We start from the raw sequence: 19,461 nt of genomic DNA, 5'->3' as shown, positions 1-19,461 counted from the left end.
GGAAATATTTTCTCCCATTCAATAGGTTGTATTTTTGTTTTGTTGATTGTTTCCTTCACTGTGCAAAAGCTTTTAGTTTGATGCAGTCCCATTTGTTTATTTTTGCTTTTGTTTTCTTGCCTGAGGAGACATCTCTAGAAAGATATTGCTAACACTGATGTCAAAGAAAGTAATGGCTTTGTTTTCTTCTAGAAGATTAAGGTTTCTAGAGTTACATTCACATCTTTAATGGGTTTTGAGTTGATTTTTGTGTATGGTGTGAGATGGTGGTCTATGTTTTTTATATTTTGATGTAGCTGTCCAGTTTTCCCAACACCGTTTATTGAAGAGACCATTCTTTCTCTATTTTGTGTTCTTTGTTCCTTTGTTGTAAATTAATTGTCTGTATATGTGTGGGTTTGTTTCTGGGCTCTCCATTCTGTTCTTTGATCTGTGTATATTTTTTTGCCAGTATGATCCTGTTTAGACTTCTATGGCTTTGTAATATGGTTTGAAATCAGAGAGTATCCTACATCCAGCTTTGTTCTATTTTTTTCGAGATTGCTTTTGCTATTTGTGGTCTTTTCTGGTTCCATGGGAATTTTACATTTTTTTTTTTGGTCCTATTTCTGTGGAAAATATGCTTGGGATTTTGATAGGGATTACACTGAATCTGTAGATTGCTTTAGGTAATATGGACATTTTAACCATGTTAATTTTTCCAATCCATGAGCGTGGAATATCCTGCCATTTATTTGTGTCTTCTTCAATTTCTTTCGACAGTGTTTTATAATTTTCATTCTACAAATGTTTCACCTCTTTGATAAAATTTGTTCCTAGGTACTTTATTCTTTTTGTTGCAATTGTAAATAGAATTGTTTTCTTAATTTCTCTTTTTGCTAGCTCACTTTTAGTGTATAAAAATGCAATAGATTTTTGTATGTTGATTTTGTACTCTGCAGCTTTACTGTATTTGTTTATAATTTCTATTAGTTTTTTTGTTGTTGTTGGAGTCTTTAGGGTGTTCTATATGTAAAATGATGTCACCCATGAGTATTGACAGGTTTACTTCTTCCTTTCAAATTTGTATGGTTTTATTTCATTGTCTTGCCTAACTGTTCTGTCTAGGGCTCCCAGTACTATGTTGAATAAGAGTGGCAAGAGTGGGCATCCTTGTCTTGTCTGGATTTTTTAGGGATAGCTTCAGTTTTCACCATTGAGAATGATGCTAGCTGTGGGCTTGTTATTATGGCCTTTGTTGTGTTGAGGTAAGTTCCTTCTATACCCACTTTATTGAGAGTTTTATCATGAATAAGTGTTAAATCTTGTCAAATGTCTTTTCTGTTGGGGTGATTGTATGGCTTTTATCCTTCATTTTGTTAGTGTGGTGTATCACCTTGATTGGCTTAGGGGTGTTAAACCATCCTTGCATCCCTGGAGTGAACCCCACTTGATCGTGGTGTATGGTCCTCTGACTGTAACGTTGCACTGAAAGCTAAGGTGCTGAAGGCTTTTCCTCTAAGATCAGGAATAAGAGAAGATACTCCCTCTCCCCACTTTTATTCAACATATTATTGGAAGTTCTAGCCACAGCAGTCAGGCAAGGAAAAGAAATTAAATGCATCCAGATCGGACATGAGAAAGTAAAACTGTCACTATGTGCAGATGGCATGATACTGTATGTAGAAAGCCCCAATTACTCCACCAAAACCTGTTAAAACTAATAAATTAATTTAGTAAAGTTGTAGGATGCAAAATTAATATACAGAAATCTGTTGCTTTTCTATACACTAAAAATGAACTATCAGAAAGAAAATCAAGAAAGCAATCCTGTTTACAATTGCTTCAGAAAGAATAAAACGCCGAGGAATGAATTTAACCAAGAAGGAGAAAAAGCTGTGTTCTTAAATCTGTAAGATGTTGAATAAATAAGTTGAAGATGACAAAAGTAGATGGAAAGAGATCCTGTACCCATAGATTGGAAGAGTCAGTATTATTAAAATGTCACCTCTACCCAAAGCAATGTACAGATTCAGTGGAATTCTTCTCAAAATATCAATGGCATTTTTCACAGAATTGGAACAAATAATTCTAAAATTTGTATGGAACCACAAGAGATCCTGAACAGCCAAAGCAATCTTGAGAAAAAAGAAGAAAGCTGAAGGTTTCATGCTCCCAGACTAGAAACTATACTAAAAAGCTCTAGGAATCAAAACGGTGTGGCACTGGAACAAAAACCAACACATAGATCAATGGAACAGAATAGAAAGCCCAGAAATAAACCCCCCCACACACATATGGTCAACTAATCTACAACAAAGGAGGCAAGAATATACAATGGGGAAAAGACAGCCTTTTCTAAATGGTGCTGGGAAAATTGGCAGCTACGTGCAAAAGAATGCAACTGGATAACTTTCTTACACCAAATACAAAATTAAGCTTAAAATGGATTAAAGAGTTAAACATAAGACCTGAAACCACAAAACTCCTAGAAGAAAACGTAGGCAGTAACTATTTTGACATCAGTCTTAGCAGTATTTTTTTGAATATAGCTCCTCAGGGAAGAACAACAAAAACAAAAATAAACAACACAAAAGAACAAACAAAACAAAACAAAACAGAAACAGACTCATAGATACAGAAAACAAACTGGTGGTTATCAGAGGGGAGGGAGGAAGGTGACAAAATATGTAAAGGAGATTAAGAGGTGCAAACTTGGCTATAAAAGAAATGTCAGGAGGGTGTGATTTACACAGGGAATATAGTCAGCAATATTGTCACAGCAACACCGACAGAGTATAACTGGTTTTATTATGGTGATCATTTCATAACATATAAAAATACCAAATCACTATGTTGTACACCTGAAACTAATACCATATTATATATTAATTATGAAGCAACAAAAAAAATTCAATAAAAAATTGCCAGTTTTCCAGAAGACCTTGTGTTTTCCATCTTGAACTTTATCTTCCAGCATCACCATACAGCTCACTACCCTAATGGATCACATGGAAATCATTTTCTTTCTTTAGTATAGAGTTAACATTAGTTATGCCTCCCTAAATAATAAATCATGTGTCCTTTCGGACATTGTGTATGTAATGGGACAATCGTACAGTCATGCTTCTTAACATTTCCTTTTATTTAATATCACGTTTCAAAATTGATCCGTATTCTGTTTGTAATCTCAGTTTGTACATTTTTACTGCCATATAATATTCCATTGCATATATATATAAACCACAGATATTAATTGTGAGATTGTTATCTATGGTTTTTGTCTAAAATGAATAACACCTCTGCCAATTTTCTCATGAACTTGTTACCAAGTCCAAGCTCATACTGCTTGTCACAGGACAGAGAGACGTGGTGTTGGGGCAAGGAATAGCAACTTTATTCAGAAAGTCAGCAGACAGAGAAGATGGTGTCCCAAAGAGCCACCTAACCCGAGTTAGAATTCAGGCTTTTATACTAAAAGAGGAGGGGATGTGGCTGGTTGTTGCAAACTTCTTGGTGCCGGAATCCTTTGTTCTTGCAGCTGTCCCCATAGGTCTGGTCACAGTGTTCCTGTAAACCTCCAACAAGACAAAAGTTATTCTCTGTTCTGCAATTTTTTATCTCTGTATGAATGGAAAAGTGTTACACCCTTAAAGGTCAGAGACTTGAGAATGGGCTATCATGCATATTTCAGGCTGTAGGCAATGCATAGGCACACTTTTCCCTCTAGGGTGCATAGTTAGGGGCCAGAGGTACGTGTGTCTTCCTATTAGTGGATAATTGTTACCTACTTCCCAAGTTGACTGTAACAGTTTATACTCCTACCAGTAATATATTGGGATTCTAGGCACTCAGTAGTGTCTCCTGCAGTTAACATTGCCATTGTTTTCTGTTGATCTTTCTCATGGATGTAGGAGAATTTTGATATCACACTTTCACTGACACTGAGCATGACACTGATGTGGAAATTACCATGAATATTAAAATAGAAGAAGACATACATGCACATTGGGACCATCAGTGAGTGTGCTGCAGCTGGATTGTACTTACCTGGACATTCCACCTATGCATACAGTGCATGCACATGGGCACCGTGAAGTTGATCAAAAAGAGAGTATTTAAACCAGAGAAATAGAAAATGGTGACAATTAGGACTTTGGAAAAGTGACGTGTTATTACAACTAGTTTACCAGCATACCAGCTAGATGTCTTTTCTGACACCATTGTGCTCATTCGCACTGATAGTGTTTCTGGAGAAACTATACCAGGAGTCATCCGATGAGGATTGAATGGATTGATAGGGCCAGGAAAAGTTTCAGGGAATGATTTTGGATTTATCTGTTCCAAACTGGACCTGATTTTTACTCATTTGTTCAGTTATTTAAACCATATTCTGTGTTCTGGGCTGAGGAGATGGAGGTCAAGAGCACACACCAGTGAATGTGGGCATTAAAAATAAAGCAAAATATATTACACGAAAGTGGACCAGGACCCGCAGGTGTGTAAGGTGCGGACACAGCCCTGCCGTGTGGCATGTGCCCCACGGCACAGGGGGCGAGGAGCCGGGGCAGTGAGGGAGAGTCACAGCGGCGGGGAGGGGAAGCACCGTGGTTTATGAGAGGAAGGTCCTCCCCAGGACTCCCCCGCCCCTCTCCTGCACCCACACCGCGTCTCTCCCTCCACGGTCTCGGCAGGCAGTTCGCACATCGTCCCTGCAGACTCTCTTCCAGGACCTCCTGGGCACATGAGACCATTTCGAGGCTCTACCGCTCTGGACGGCGCGTCGTTCCCTCTGTGTTTACCTCCTGGCCGCGTTGGGCTCCTCCAAGGTCGTGTCGAGCCTGAAACAGCAGGATCCCGAGGCCCACCAGGATCAAGGCAGCCACGCCCATTCGGATGAGATTCCCCACTGTGTAGTCCTGGGGGTGTGAGCCTAGGGATTGTGCACAAAGAGGCCACTGAGGTCAGAGCAGATCAGAATCACCCCACCATCCTGGATGTCCACTCAGGGCACCCGCCTCCCCTTGCCAGGACGTGACCCTCGGAGCCCAGCCCCGTAGCTGAGAATTTCTCTGCTCACCACTTGTGGGGTCTGACATGTTTTGTGATGGGTGGGTGGTGTCAGCTGCTCCTGAGAATCGCACAGTGGGGGTGAGTGAGGAGTCGGGGAATCACAGCCCTTGTCCTGGGGTCTGTGTTGTCAGTGCCCCCAGTTCTCACAGCACAACTGTTACACGGCCCTGTAACGCGCCCTGTCTCTGCCCGGCCAGGCTCCCTCTGTGCTCCTCCTTGGATTCCTCAGCTTCCCTGTGTTCTGTGAATTCAGAATCTGCTTTTGAATCATTTTGGAATGGAGTTGGCTGTGCCCCAGAAGCTCAGGATTAGTGAGAAAAATGGTCTTTCAATATAGAAATAATTGAGTGCTGTGTGTTCTGTGTTCAGTCTGAGATTTAAGACCCTATAATTTTATTCCCCTACACCTGAGAGTCCCCATTGACTCAACAGTTGAGGACCCGGGGTCCAGAGCTGAGAGGCTGGAGTCGGGGCCACTGGACGTCCTCCTCTGCGGAGCTGCCTCTGTGTCCCCTCAACTATTACTGCCTCAGACATTTCTGAGGACAAAACCCTGGGCTGCCAGAGTCAGACAGGACAGGCTGGGGCCCCTCACCTGAGACCAGGAGCTCCAGGGGGTCACTGGGCTGTGACAGCAGGTAGGGGTCACTGCTGAGTGAGCTGTAGCACCTGTAGGTCCCCCCGTGGGCTGAGGTCACAGAACTCAGGGGGAATTCGGCCTGGTACTGCTGACCTCTGTACTTCGATCTCAGATGCAGTGGGGGATGGGCTGCCCCCTCCTTGGACAGAAGGAAGGTGTCCATCGGACTCCATGACTGACACAGCAGGGTCACGTTCTCTCCTGAGGCCACCATGGGGCCCGGCTGCGCCGAGAAGGAGGGTGTGTCAGGGAGCTGTCCTAGAGAGGGAAAGCGGGGTGAGGGGCTGCCGGCCCACCTGGTTCTGAGCTGAGAGTCAGCAGGGCCTCTCTGAGGACCCGCATCTCTGTCTGTCTGTGTTTCTCTGCATCTATCCCTCTCCCTGCCCACCTGTCTCTCCCTGTCTGTCCCTCCTCGTGGGCCCCACCCCCCTGATCCAGCATCACACCTGGGGCTCCCCCAGCAGGGCCTGTGCAGAGTCTGGGTCCCTGACTGACCCACTGGCTCCTCACCTGCCACCAGGATGTCCAGGGGGTCGCTGGGGGCCGACCACTCAGAGGAGAGGTTGTGTCCCCCGTAGCATCTGTACTGCCCCCCATGGAGGCCGCTCACCCGGCCCAGGGGGAAGTCGGCTTGAGAGAGCCCAGCCTGGGGCTGCCGGCCAGGGCGCTGGGGGAGGTCCTGTCCCCCATCCTTGGACAGAGTGAATCTGTCATAGCTGATATCAGAGCGACACTGGAGGGTCAGGTTCTGTCCCAAGGTCACAACAGGGCCCTGCGGGGTGAGGAGGGAGGGCTTCCCAGACACACCTGGGGGAAAGACCAGCCCTGGATTGTAGGGGCTGGTTCCTCCCATAAACCCTCTCCTCCCATCCTGGCCCCCAGGTCTCACTGTCTCTCATACTCTGTGTCTCTGGTCCAGGACCCCTGTACTCCCCTCCCACCACCCTCTCACATGGGGCTTCATCTGAGCAAAGACCCCAGTAACCTTACTTGTGTCTCAAAAAGTATATGGGGCCAGGATGGAACTTCTCACCTGCGACCAGGAGCTCCAGAGGGTCACTGGGGGCCGACCACACCTGGGGTTTGTTCCTGTAGCAGCCATAGCATCTGAACGTCCACCTGGGGCTGGGGGTCACAGGGCCCACAGGGAATAGCACGTGGGACTGCCCACTGGGGTGTGGCCCTGCATCCAGGGCCCCGGATGACTTGTCTTCTCCTTCCTTAGTCAGGATGAACCTGTCAAATCCCTGCCGTGAGCCACACCGGAGGGTCACGTTCCCTCCTGAGGTCACCACGGGGCTCGGCAGGGCTGAGAGGCTGGGTTTGCTGTAGGCTCCTAGAGAGAAGGGGCCGCTTGTTCAGTGGGGCTCACGGCTCCCTCACCTCCCCCAGGGCTGGGCTGTGAAAGGGACACGGCCCCTGGGAGCAACCCCCCTTCCTGAGGGCAGAGCCTGAGGCTGGGACCCCTCACCTGTCATCACCAGCTCCAGGGGGTCACTGCGCTCTGACCAGCCAGTGAGGCTGTGATAGTGACAGTGATATCTCCCTGCGTGCTCCTCCGTCATGTGTGGGATGGAGAAGTTGGCCTTGTGCCCGGGCTCCAGTGGGGGCTCTCTGTCCCATTGCTCTGACATTTTCTCTTTATCCAGACGGAACTCCCGGGCCCCCAGGGTCCCCTGACACCAGATGGTCACGGGCCTCCACCAGGGGATCACAGAGCCTGGCTCAGCCCAGATGGTGGGCTTGGGGAGGGTCCCTGTAAAAAAATCCGAGGCTGAGTCCAAGGACCTCCCCACCTCTCTCTCCTCAAATCAGCCCAAGGCCCCTGTAGGTTTTCCCACTGTCGTCCTAGAATCTCAGTGCCCCCACTGTGTGCCCAGGGCTGAGGTGAAATGTGGGGACATGGCAGCCCAGGGAGGACTCACCTGCAGGGTTTCGGGTCATCTGGTCCAAACTCAGCCCTAGAAGAGAGTTCCTGTGAGAGATTTGCAACCAAGTGTCTGAGCTGATGCTCTTCCCGCCAGGACCCCAGTCCACTCGAGCTGCCTGAGCCCTGAGCTTCCCTGTGGCCTGGGGGTGGTGAGCGTCCCCGTGCCCTCCTGCCGTCCCTTCCCTGCTCTCCACAACTGACCGAGACAGAGAAGAGCAGAGTGGATGGAAATCATGGCTGCTGCTCTGGGTGCTCCCTCTGTGCAGATGAGACCACGGGGCCACGGAGGACAGACAGATGCGCAGGATGTGGCAAGTCAGGGGCTGTGGCTGCCCATCTGGGTTCCCACAGCTGTGGACTCAAGCAGGCGGCAGCCCCGCCCTGGGCCTGGCTCTGGGATTCTCTGGGCAGGGGTCAGGAGGCATCTCAGCACAGATCTGAGGTCTCGTCTGATTCCCAAGACACTTGCTGCCTGGTCTGAACTCCTGCTCGGAAAGGGCAGGGCCCCAGAACTTATTTTTCCAGTCGCCATAAATGGAATTTACCTCTTGTCTTTGGCCATTTCATAAAGAAATGATTACGGAGCACCTACTATGTACAAGGCATTGATGCGACACACTAGAAATACATCCATGATCAAGATAAACCCATTTTTCAGTATTTTGAGAACTCAGATTTGTAGTATTTGGGCATCAAATGCTAACATTCAATTATGTTTTAAAAGAGATAGGAGGATGACTGGAGTCCATGTCTAGAGTACAACTGAAAGATATTTGAGGAGGCAGAGACACAGGGTGGGAGTGAGTACATTCGAGAGATGAAAGGACATTCTGGGGAACCCTAGAGATACAGAGACTGGAGGGGAGGAAGGGGGAGGAGAGGGTGGTCATACAGGGTGCCGGCCACCATGCAGGGATGTTGGAGTTTATTTTATTTATTTATCTGTCTATCTATCTGTTGTCTATTTTTATTGAAGTACCGTCAGTTACAATGTTTCTGGTGTACAGCACAGTTTCTCAGTCATGCATAAACATACACGTATTCATTTTCTTCTTTTTTCTTTAAAAGTTATTACAAGATATTGAATATAGTTCCCTGTGCTGTACAGAAGAAATCTGTTTTTTATCTATTTTTATATATAGTGGTTAACATTTGCAAATCTCAAACTCCCAAATTTATCCCTTCCCACCTCCTTTCCCAGTGACCACAAGGTTGTCTACTATGTCTGTGAATCTGTTTCTTTTGTAGATGAGTTCATTAGTGTCCTCTTTTTTCTTTTTTTTTTTTTAATTCCACATATGAGTGATATCATATGGTAGTTTTCTTTCTCTTTCTGGCTTGCTTCACAGAATGACAATCTCCAGGTCCATCCATGTTGCTGCAAATGGCATTGTTTTAACCTTTTTTATGGCTGAGTATTATTTCATTGTATAAATACACCACTTCTTCTTTATCCAGTCATCTATCAATGGACATTTTGGTTGCTTCCATGTCTTGACTACTGTATACAGTGCTGCTGTGAGCATTGGGGTGCAGGTGTCTTTTCGATGGATTTTATTTTTAAGAGAAGTGAAATATCTAAGCAAAGGACTGTATGATAAGAAAAGTTTATGAAGGTCATATTAGCTGCTGTATAGCAAATGGAAAGGAGACTATCAATAATTTTTTTATAAAAAGAAATAATAGTTGAACTCAAATTACTCCGAAACTGGTGTCAGCCAGTATTTTAAATGAGTTATGTGGATTCTCTTTTTCATATTGAACCCATATACCTGTTAATGAGACAGAAACACATTAACAGGTGATAGAAATGATAGAGTCCGCCTATGTGTCTACTTTTGACTGGGAGTTGGAAAGGAACTTGTTGTGTCCGAGTGTCCTCAGAAGAGCTGGAATGGGAAAGCACAGAAGTGTTACATGGCCCACTTTGTGTGTGTGTGTGTGTGTGTGTGTGTGTGTGTGTGTGTGTGTGTGTTTGCGGTGTAACTGCACCAGTCTGGTTTGGAGGGAAGCAGAAGTGAGAGATGAGTTTGGAGGGTCACATCTGGATGATCACGAACAGCCTTGGGTTCAGATAGCAGGGTTTGGAGTACCCCCCACCCATGCCCTGCCAAAGACAGTAAGCACCATGGAAGGATCTGGGGCAGGAAACAGATTCTAAAATGGAAGTTAGAAAGACTGATAAGTGGAGGATGAACGAGAGATGGGACTGTGGGCCAGGAGCTCAGAACCCAGGAAGGTGGTGGGTATTATCACACAGGCCAGGCGTGTCCAGGTGCGGGCTGTGGGCAGGCTGTGTGGGTGGAGAGGACGGCAGGGGTCAGAGGGATTCCTGGAGGCCGAAAGTCTCTTACTCTTGGCTGCGAGTGTTAAGAGTTGAGGAACTGAGTGTGACCTTCCCTCCCTGCCTTGGTTGGTGGAGACGCCAGTGGTGCCCTCGGAGCTGTGGTGAACCAAGGAGTAGGGGAGGGAGGCGGCCTGGGGGTTTGTGCCGTGCACTTCTGCTCTCAGGAAGACACAACTCTTCCTCTCGGCCCTGAATCCAGGGCGGGTTTACTGTCGCACGCCAGTATCTGGAAGGAGCAGGATGTGTGTCTGTCACCTCCAGCCTATGCATTCGAGTCATTTCTGCCTCTTCAAAGCATCCTTTGGTGCTGCGTGTTGCTCTCCGCTTCCAACTGTGGAGACTGTTCAGGATTCAGACCAGAATGGTCCTCATAAGAGCTCCTGATTGAGGACAGTGACGCGTGGATATGGTATATTTCTATATAGTGAACTGAGAACAAGAGAGGAAGTAGCCTGATAAAGACCTTCCACCCCTTCAGGAAGTGGTATTGCCACCGCTTAAGTCTGTCTGCCCACCCCTTGTCTGTCTGTCTGTCTGCCTGCTTGTCCCTCCATCCATCCACCCGTTCACTATCTATCTATCTCTTTATCTATCTATCTATCTATCTATCTATCTATCTATCTATCTATCTATCTGGCTTTGTTGAGATATAACTGGCACACAGCCCTGTGTGAGTTTAAGGTGCTGAGCTTAATGACTTGACTTGCTTGTATTATGAGATATTTACAAGTTTAGTTAATATCCATCATCTCATATAGATACAAAAACTTTTTCCCCCCGTGATGAGAACTTGTAGTATTGACTCCCCTAAAATTTTTCCGATGCGCCCCACAGCAGTGCCAGCTAGAGCCTTCATGTCGTTATGGAGCTGAACTCGGGTCCACTTGCCCAGATGCACACACAGCAGAGCCAATCTACTAACAGTGGGTTGTGATGAAGGAAAGCTAGGTGTCTGTTTGCAGGGCGCCAAGCGAGGAAAATGGGCAGCTAATGCTCAAAAGAGCCAAACTCTGGATGGCTTCCAGGCAAGGGTTTTTAAAGGCGACATTAAGAGTGAGGGCACAGGTACATGATCAGCTCATGGGCATCCTTGGTTGGTGGTGAGATAACAGGGTAGTATTTTGAGAAACTCTATTATCAGTATTCTGACTGCAGCCAGTCTGGGGTCTACGTGCTGGTGGTCAGCATGTAGTCAGCATCCTCCATCTAGGGGAGGGGGAATTAGCTTCTGCAAAACACCTCAAGGATATGGCTCAGAATATCTACAGCCCTCGAGGAGAAACTAAGGGGTCCTCGACTTTGTTTTATGGCTAAACTGTTATTATTATTATTATTTTTTAAACTGTTATTATTTTGTCTAGCTTGACTGCTTTCCTTTGTTTCTGGCATTTTCCCCTCATTTCTCTGATTCAATTTGCTCTTTGGAAGTTAGTGAAGGCTAAATCTTTTCTACAGACCAGAAGCAGGGGACATGGGGGTGGGGTCTGTCTCCCGGAACACCGTGCAGGGTTCTGCTCTGTTTCAGCACCTCCCTTTTCTTCGATACTCCTCAGTCCTGAGGGGGACAGGGGAAACCACTGCTCTGGTTACTTCCTGCTGAATGGAGCAAATTGTTTGTCAGTGTTTTAGGAGAGAGGAGAGAAAGACGTGGGCTGTTCATTTTTGTCGTTTTTTTTTTTTTAGATTCTACTTATAAGTGATACCATATGGTATTTTTCTTTTTCTGACTTACTTCCCTTAGAATGATGACCTCCAGGTCCATCCATGTTGCTGCAAATGGCATTATTTTATTATTTTTTTATGGCTGAGTCATATTCCATTGTATAAATGTGACGACTTCTTTACCCAGTCATCTGTCAATGGACATTTAGGTTGCGTCCATGTCTTGGGTATTGTAAATAGAGCTGCTGTGAACATTGGGGTGCATGTGTCTTTTCAAATTAGAGTTCCCTCCAGATACATGCCTAGGAGTGGGACTGCTGGATCATATAGTAAGTCTATTTGTAGTTTTTTGAGGAATCACTACCTCTCTTCTTTGTTCGCTTTGTCACAGCACCTGGACAGACATTTGAAAATTAGTAGCTGTATCATAATGAGGATAATGGTCAGAATGCAGCCTTGTAGTCTCTTCTGAAAGCACGCTCTTACTTTAGATGGCAGCCAGGAACGTAAGTCTTGGATTGGGTCCTCATCACGTAGATCCTGTAACCTAACCAAGTAGCTTTTTGAATTACTCTGTTCACTCAAGTTTCAGCTTTGCTAGAGGTGTTTGTATATGTGCAGCATGTGGTATTAGCCACCACATGTACCCTCCCTGTTTTGACAGTAAGAGGTCGGGGCTAGGGGAGAGGGTAGTGGCAGAGCCCACGCGTAGGGGTCAACCCCAGTACCTCCATAAAAAAAAGAAAGGATATGAAATAAATTACTTAACAGACCTAATTACCTCCCCAAACAAACAAACAAACAAAACTTAAAAAAAAACAACACTATTCTATTGTCCAGGACTACCTGAGCCAGTGACTCTAAAGATGTTTGTTGGGCCACGATCCCCTCAGCTGTGTCCTCAGCAGTTTGTCCAATTGCAGCCGACGGGTTACACATCATATCTCTGCTGACACAAACTCTGGCACTTGGCATGAGGACGTCAAGAAGGCTTTGTCCTATACTGCCCTCATACCCTGCCAGCAGATATGAGGCCCAGGTTATCCTAATTTCTACCAACTCTAGCCAAGTTAAGATGAGTTTGTTTGTAAAATAAGTCTGGTTTCAATAAACCTGGCCTGATTATCTGCATAAGTGTAATTGATCACATAGCCTATTTTTTCCTTTTTTTAAAGAAGCAAGTCCTTTTTGTTTGTTTGTTTGTTTGTTTTTGTTTTGGGGGGGAGGTAAATAGGCTCATTTATTCATTTTAATGGAGGTACTGGTGATTGAATCCAGGACCTCATGCATGCCAAGCACACCCTCTACCACTGAGCTATACCCTCCCTACCTCATATAGACTATTTTAAATTAACTGTCCTGGAACTTTTTGTAAGGAGTCTCAGAGTGAACTTTTTTATTCTTATTTTTTATTGAAGTGTAGTCAATTTACACATTCAGGTGCACAGCAAAGTGATTCAGTTACACATATATATACTTTTTTTTTCAGTTTCTTTTCCATTATGGCTCATTACAAGAAATTGAATATAGTCCACTATGCTCTACAATAAGTCCTTGTTGCTTATCTATTTCATATATAGTTATGTGTATCTGTTAATCCCAAACTCCTAATTTATTCTTCCCACCCCTTTTCCTCCCCTGGTAACCATAGTTTGTTTTCTATGTCCATGAGTCTATTTCTGGTTTGTAAATAAAATTTGTATCTTTTTTTTTTAGGTTCCACATATAAGTGATATCATATGACATTTGTCTTTCTCTGGCTGACTGACTTCACTTAGTACGATAATCTCCATCCATGTGGCTGTAAATGGCATTATTTTATTCTTTCTTGTGGCTGAGTAGTATTCCATTGTATATATATACCACGTCTTCTTTATCCAGTCATTTTAGGAGGTTGCTTCCATGTCTTGGCTATTGTATATAGTGCTGCTGTGAACACTGGGGTGCATGTGTCTTTTGGAATTAGAGTGTCTTCCATATATGTGCCCAGGAGTGGGATTTCAGGATCACAGGGTAAGTCTATTTATAGGTTTTTAAGAACATCTCTTATTTTAAAGCCTCCCTACCCCCATTCTGACGTGTATGCAAGGTTGAGAACCAGAGGCCACGTGGTTTTTGTATCCGCTGATGATGACTGTCCAGCTTCACTGTCCAGTATGGTAGTCGCTAGCTACATATGGCTACTTAAACTAATTAAAATGATATAAAATTAAAAATTCAGCTCCTCAATCACAATGGTCACACCGCAGGTGTCCAATAGCCACTTGTAGCCAGTGGCTACCGGATTGGACAGCACAAATGTATAATATTTCCATCATTCTGGAAAGTCCTTGCGGGTAGTACTGATCCAGACCCTGTATCTCCCAGGAGATGCAAAAGGAGATCGCCTACTTCCATCATTTCTTCTTTATTTGCTGGCTGTAATCTTTACAAGGAAGAAACTTCTCTCTTTAGCTGTTTGCTTACTGAATTACACTTTTCACAGGAAAGGCAGGAGAAACACATGATACTTCTTAATTTAGCAATGTTTGGAATATTAAATCGTTGTGAACCTGTGGGTTTTTATGTATTTGATGTTTTTTAATCTGCTGCTGGTGTACTTCTTTTGAATCTCACACAGTTCCACCTTTGGTTTCTTCAAGTTGGCCCCCAAGTCTTTGGACAGAACCCCAGTAATTCCTGAGAGCTTCGTATTTGTGGTGTGACAAGATGTTGCAGGCTTGCCTCCTCAGGCCTGGAGCTGGCTTTTATGGCAAAAAACTCAGATTACTCTCAGAGGGAAATAATATTTAGAGACAATCATCTATACTCCTAGAAATCTAGGCAAGGGATAACAAAATCTCCAGGCTTGCAGGGGTCAAGATGCCCACTGCTGCCCATAGCTCTGTGAGTAGGAGACACTTATTCTAGTTGTTTCACTGCCTCTGCCCCTTGGTCTCTCCTGTCTGCTCCTGTCTCCTCAGTGTGCTTCTGTGTCTGTCCTGAACAGGGTCTGTCAGATAAGCAGGAGGAGCTTCTGTTATATCCTGGTAGCCCACAGGGCTGTCCACCCTGTTACATCTGCCCACACTCCCCACCTCCGTAACCCATCCCACGTCCCCCTTCCCTTCCTCCAATCTGATATAATTCTCTCTCTGCTCTGTGGAGGCTGGCCTGGCCTAAGAGGATTGGAGCATTTGCTAAACAGGACCAGAACAGGGTCAGAGAACTGGCTGTGGGGAGACCCAGGAGCCAGGATGGCCACAGAAGGGCAGCAAAGGAACTGGAGACAGAGGAGCATGTAATTGGTGCGAGGATACAGAGACCATGGACCGGCCCCAAATGTAGACTTTGTAGGTACTGATCCATATATGAACAGATTTATTGATTTATAACAAGTTAACCAGCCTCTCCATAAACTGACAATTGAAAAGCCACGAGGAAAAACAGAAAATGAATCCCTACCTCACATCATACATACACAATCAATTCTAGATGCTTTAAGACCTAAATTTGGGAGATACAACTATCAAGAGTTTACAGAAGAAAACAAATCTTTATGGCCAAGTGATAATGAAAGCTTTCTTAAACAAGAAAGAGAAAAGAAAAAAGCATTAAGTCTGGAGGGGAAAAGTACCCCCCCCCCCCGCCCCACGAACCCTGAGCTGAATGCAAAGCAGTAGATGGGGACCTCAGACTGATGCCATCTGTAAACTGTTCTCAGTTTGTGGCAAGGCAAGTAGGCTTTCATGTCTGCTTGAAAATAAATGGGGCTTATCTTGTGAAAGTTAGTTTGAATGTTTATTAATAAATTTATTTTGCTTTACGGCCCATCAGCAGGCCACTGATGGGTGAAAGAGAAACACTGGTTCATCACAACAGATGAGAAGCAGCACCGAAACAGACATTAAAATCAAGAAATTCTAGTTAGTAAAAAAAGGGGGGGGGGGATATTTGCAACACTTTAATTACCAAAAGGGATCTAAAAATAAATTCAGACAAATTAAGAAAAATAGTTCGAAAAAGGGCACTTTACAAGTATTCGTAACTTCCTGTGAACACATGAGAAGGGCTCAACTTCTCCGTCATTGGAGAAATCAAGGCGAAAATCACGAAGAATCCGCAAGACGGCAGACTGGCAAGCGCCGAAAAGTCCCTGGTGCCCTCCAGCCCCGGCAGGCGCGCTGGCGGACGAGGCCAAGGCCGCGTGGGACGTTCTCGGGCACATCCCCCAAGGCGGACGCAGGCCGCGGGGCCGCGCGCTGCCGACCTCGGAACCGGCCCCGCCGCAGCGCCCTGCGTTTTCCGGGGTGGGGAGCCGTGAGGGCCGCGCGGTGAACATGCAAGTGCCCCCCTGCACAGGCAGGACAGACGGAGGTACGCGCAGCCCGCGGAGTGACCAAGCCGCCACCTTCTCCACACCCAAGTGGACGCCACGCGCCGGCCGCTGGGGCAGGTGACTATAAATCCAGAAACTGCCTGAAGGCCGAGTCGTTCTCATCCGCAGAGTCACTGTCCTTTTGGTACTCAGAGAACAAGGGGGAGGGGGGCCTCTGGGAGGGGTCCTGGGTCGGGAAGAGATCTGTGAAATTAAAGATCACAACAGGCTCCGGCCAGAAGTCCGATGCGTAGGGGTCGTCAGGCCAGCCTGGGGCCGGAGCTGGGACTGGGCCTGGAGCAGCCGGAACGTCTTCCTGGGCCGGTCCCATCTGTGCCAGGGCCCACCTGGCAGGGCCGTGGCCCGAGACGCTGGGTTCCGGTGCTGGGAGCATCCTCGCGGGGCTGGGCGGAGAGGGGCTGCAGACACCCGGGCCCTCTGGGAGCGCCGGGCTGCCCGGGGCTCCGTGGCCCGTGTGAGCATTGCCGGGACCTAGGCCTCGCGCCTGGGACAGTCGCTTCAGTCGAGAGCGTTTGGCCCGTCGGTTCTTGAACCACACCTGGGGAGACAGAGGAGACAGGGAGGAGGCGTAAGGGGAGGGGCCATGCGCAGTCGCCTCTGCTGCAGATGAGAAGGCCGGGCGAATGCCTCACGCCTCCCTCAGCCCCCAGACCCAATTAGAGGCTCCTGGAGTTCAAGAGGCCGCCGTGGACTCGTGCAGAGGGCAGGAGAGGCAGGGCCTGGCCCCAGGAGCTCAGGGGCCGGAAGGTGGTCTGCCAAGAGGGTTCCCTGGGCTCGCAGAGGCCTTGAGGTCTGCGCTCCGGGAGACCTCTATGGGGAAAGGTGGTCCACACGGGCTAGCGGTGAGTGCCGAGGTGGGGGCGGGTCTTGTGGTAACTGGGGGAGGAGGGCCGGGGAGGGGGCTCTTACCTGTACTTTGTGCTCCTGCAGGTTGAGCCTGGCCGCCAGGACTTCGCGGTCCTGGTAACCCGGGTACTCGTTCTTCCTGAAATGTTCTTCGAGCACTTTTAGCTGTTCTGTGGTGTACACCGTGCGCTCCTGCCGCCGCCTCTTTGGGGCTCCTGAGCACCGTGTGGGACCTGGCCAAGGGGAAACAGATGAGCCCTACTGCCAGTCCTCCCACTGCCTGGGTCAGGCCTTTGTGAGCAGGTCGGGGTGCGCAGGCCTGAGGCCGGGAAGCAGTGCATGGATAAGTGAGTGGCATCTGGGGTTCTTGGTTGGGCTGGCTCTTCGCCTTCCAGCCCTAGTTACTGCACCTCTCTGGGCCTCAGTGTCCATATCTTTGAAATGGACCTGGTTACAGCTTCTGAAGTAGTACAGGGCCCCCAGCCTGGGAAGGCAGGCAGGGCAGGCAGGGCAGGAAGCTCAGCCTCCTCCCCTCTGCCCCATCCAAGGGCTGAAGTGACCCTGACATTTGCAGGGGGCCATGTGTGCTTGCTGGCTGTTCTTCTCACCCCAATAACGTAATTCAACTCCCCTAAATCTACTAGTACCCCCCCTCCCCAGCACAGCGCAGGAAGCCCTCGCAGTCAGCTGGGCCCTTCTCTGGATGCCCAGGAGGCCTCCCATCCTCAGCCACAGGATCCCACCCGCACAGCCCCACCGCAGGCCCAGGCCCCTCACAGTGACCCAGACTCACCCATGAGAGCTCGATTCTCCGCTCCCTCACTGCTGCTCTGCTCTCTGTGCTTGAGGATCTGTCTGCAGATCTGGAGTCTGGGGCTTGCATGCCAACTTTATGCTATGCTCGCCTAGGCACACCCTAAGGGGACCCACCCTCTCCTGCCCCACCCCCTTGCAGGAGACACAGTGATTGATTAATCCTTTTATTATTGAGCAATTGCTGTTTACTGGGCCCTGTCCTGGGGGCTGGGAAACCCCCGTGGTAAGACAGCCTGGGTCCTGCCCTTTTCCCTCGTGAATGAATTACCTGGGTCTGGTTGGCTTGCTGGACTCAGGAGCTTGCGTCCCAGGAGTCCAGTCTCCTCCCCGCCCCTCCTGCAGCCGCACAGACCTGGGTCTAAACATCAGGCTGAACTGGCTTGTGCTAAGGTCTCCTGGGGCCTTGGGTCAGGGGAGAACACAACTTACAGTGCTCGTCCCCAGGGACTTCTGTTACAATCAGTGAGGGATGAAAATCACATCAGTGGGCAAGTACAGCATGGGACAAAGCACAGAGATCTCGTTACCCGATTTGCCTCGCTCGGGACCGCCGCTCGCATGGGTAGTCCACCAGAAGTAGACCTTTCAGGCAACGTTCTGCCATGATTGCACATCTTTTCTGCTGCTTTGGTGGCAGGGAACATATTGGTCACTTCACCAAGACAGTCAGTGGTGCTGCTGTCAACTGGGGAGGGGTGTTGTCAAGCCTCATAAATATGCTAGGGCCGCAGCGGTGACCAGGAGAGCAGTGGCCCTGCCCTCAAAGATTTTGCAGTGTAGCCATTTATTTGGCCAATAAAAGCATAAATAGATGGGCAGTCTCACTAATACTATTTTTATGAAAATATACAATGTTTTGGAAAACATACAATTTAAATGTGGAAAAGTTCATAGCAGCAATAGTCACAAGAGCTAAAAGGTCGAAACCAAGTGGAAATGTCCATCCATTGCTGAAGGGATAAAGAAAATGTCAGACATTCACACAATGGAATATTTTTGAACCATGAAAAGGAATGATGCCCTGACACTGGCTACAACTTGGGTAAACCTTGAAGAAATTGTGCTAAGTAAAGGAAGCCAGATGTACGATTCCATTTATATGAGATGTCCAGGATAGACAAATCCAAAGAGACAGAAGGTAGGTAAGCAGTTTCCAGGGAGTAGGGGGAGGGGAAAATTGGGACTAACCAGTGGTAGGTGTGGGGTTTCTTTTTGGGGTGATGAAAATGTTCTAAAATGGACTGTGGTGATGGGTGCATAGCTCTGTGAATAAAGTGAAAAACTGAACTGTGAAATCTGAATTTTATGTTATATGAATACATAGCAGTAAAAATATATAAATGAATGCAAAGCTAATTTTATTGCCCACTGGATTGATCAAGATGGTTGGGACATAGGATGGAGAATGTGTCTTTCTCTCACTGCCAATGGAATGTAGGTTGGTAAAGATTTTTGGAGATTTTGGAAACAGAATTGGCGACATCTGATAAAGGATCAAATGAGCGTGGTACCCTTTGACCCAAGTGGTTTTTATCCTAAGAGACTTACCTGGGAGAATTCTTGACCACTGTGATCAAGCACAAATATATTTACTTGAACGACCAATCAACTTTGTTAACTGAACTAATTCACGTCCATGAATAAGAGAATGATTAAATGATTCTCGGCAACGTCAGACTGTGGAATGCTAGTTAACAGCTGAAACGAATGAGGGGTAGAATTTTTAGTAACAGCTGATGACTTTCAGTGTAGTCTTTGCTTTGTGTCTTCCTTTTGCCAAAAATAAATGT

The 19,461-nt window shown here is 47.0% G+C and overlaps 2 protein-coding genes across 6 annotated transcripts in view; both read right to left on the bottom strand.

The window, feature by feature from the left end:
- Nucleotides 1-2,775: 2,775 nt before the first annotated feature.
- LOC105106330 (leukocyte immunoglobulin-like receptor subfamily A member 6) overlaps nucleotides 2,776-19,461 on the bottom strand; it is a 34,525-nt gene continuing 17,839 nt past the window's right edge. Inside the window, exons 1-9 of one of the 5 annotated variants that reach the window (XM_064489787.1) lie at nucleotides 7,824-7,894; nucleotides 7,618-7,653; nucleotides 7,164-7,448; nucleotides 6,726-7,028; nucleotides 6,203-6,499; nucleotides 5,648-5,950; nucleotides 5,060-5,110; nucleotides 4,782-4,912; nucleotides 2,776-3,557 (exon numbers count right to left, since the gene is read on the bottom strand). In XM_064489787.1, the coding sequence (XP_064345857.1) occupies nucleotides 3,441-3,557; nucleotides 4,782-4,912; nucleotides 5,060-5,110; nucleotides 5,648-5,950; nucleotides 6,203-6,499; nucleotides 6,726-7,028; nucleotides 7,164-7,448; nucleotides 7,618-7,653; nucleotides 7,824-7,857 (1,557 nt within the window). In that variant the 5' untranslated portion in view covers nucleotides 7,858-7,894 and the 3' untranslated portion in view covers nucleotides 2,776-3,440. Of the gene's footprint in view, nucleotides 3,558-4,781; nucleotides 4,913-5,059; nucleotides 5,111-5,647; nucleotides 5,951-6,202; nucleotides 6,500-6,725; nucleotides 7,029-7,163; nucleotides 7,449-7,617; nucleotides 7,654-7,823; nucleotides 7,895-19,461 lie in introns of those variants that run through there. The other 4 variants (XM_064489790.1, XM_064489786.1, XM_064489788.1 and 1 more) reach the window with 4 other exon arrangements.
- On the bottom strand, nucleotides 16,071-18,275 carry LOC135322092 (tetrapeptide repeat homeobox protein 2-like). The gene is made up of 4 exons (XM_064489573.1): nucleotides 18,199-18,275; nucleotides 17,266-17,339; nucleotides 16,919-17,088; nucleotides 16,071-16,547 (listed from the first exon to the last, which is right to left on the bottom strand). The coding sequence occupies exons 1-4, from the start codon at nucleotides 18,273-18,275 to the stop codon at nucleotides 16,071-16,073; spliced, it is 798 nt and encodes a 265-aa protein (XP_064345643.1).

Source organism: Camelus dromedarius, chromosome 9, assembly GCF_036321535.1.
Source record: "Camelus dromedarius isolate mCamDro1 chromosome 9, mCamDro1.pat, whole genome shotgun sequence".
In the NCBI taxonomy this organism is placed as follows: domain Eukaryota; kingdom Metazoa; phylum Chordata; class Mammalia; order Artiodactyla; family Camelidae; genus Camelus; species Camelus dromedarius.
This window is presented reverse-complemented; position numbering and strand designations above follow the sequence as displayed.

Coding starts and splice junctions, on each gene's coding strand:
- LOC135322092 (XM_064489573.1), bottom strand. CDS start 18,275: ATGGCAGAACGTTGCCTGAAAGGTCTACTTCTGGTGGACTACCCATGC. Junction 17,089..17,265: donor GGACACTGAGGCCCAGAGAG/GTGCAGTAACTA, acceptor CCCCTTGGCCAG/GTCCCACACGGTGCTCAGGA. Junction 16,548..16,918: donor TGCAGGAGCACAAAGTACAG/GTAAGAGCCCCC, acceptor CTGTCTCCCCAG/GTGTGGTTCAAGAACCGACG.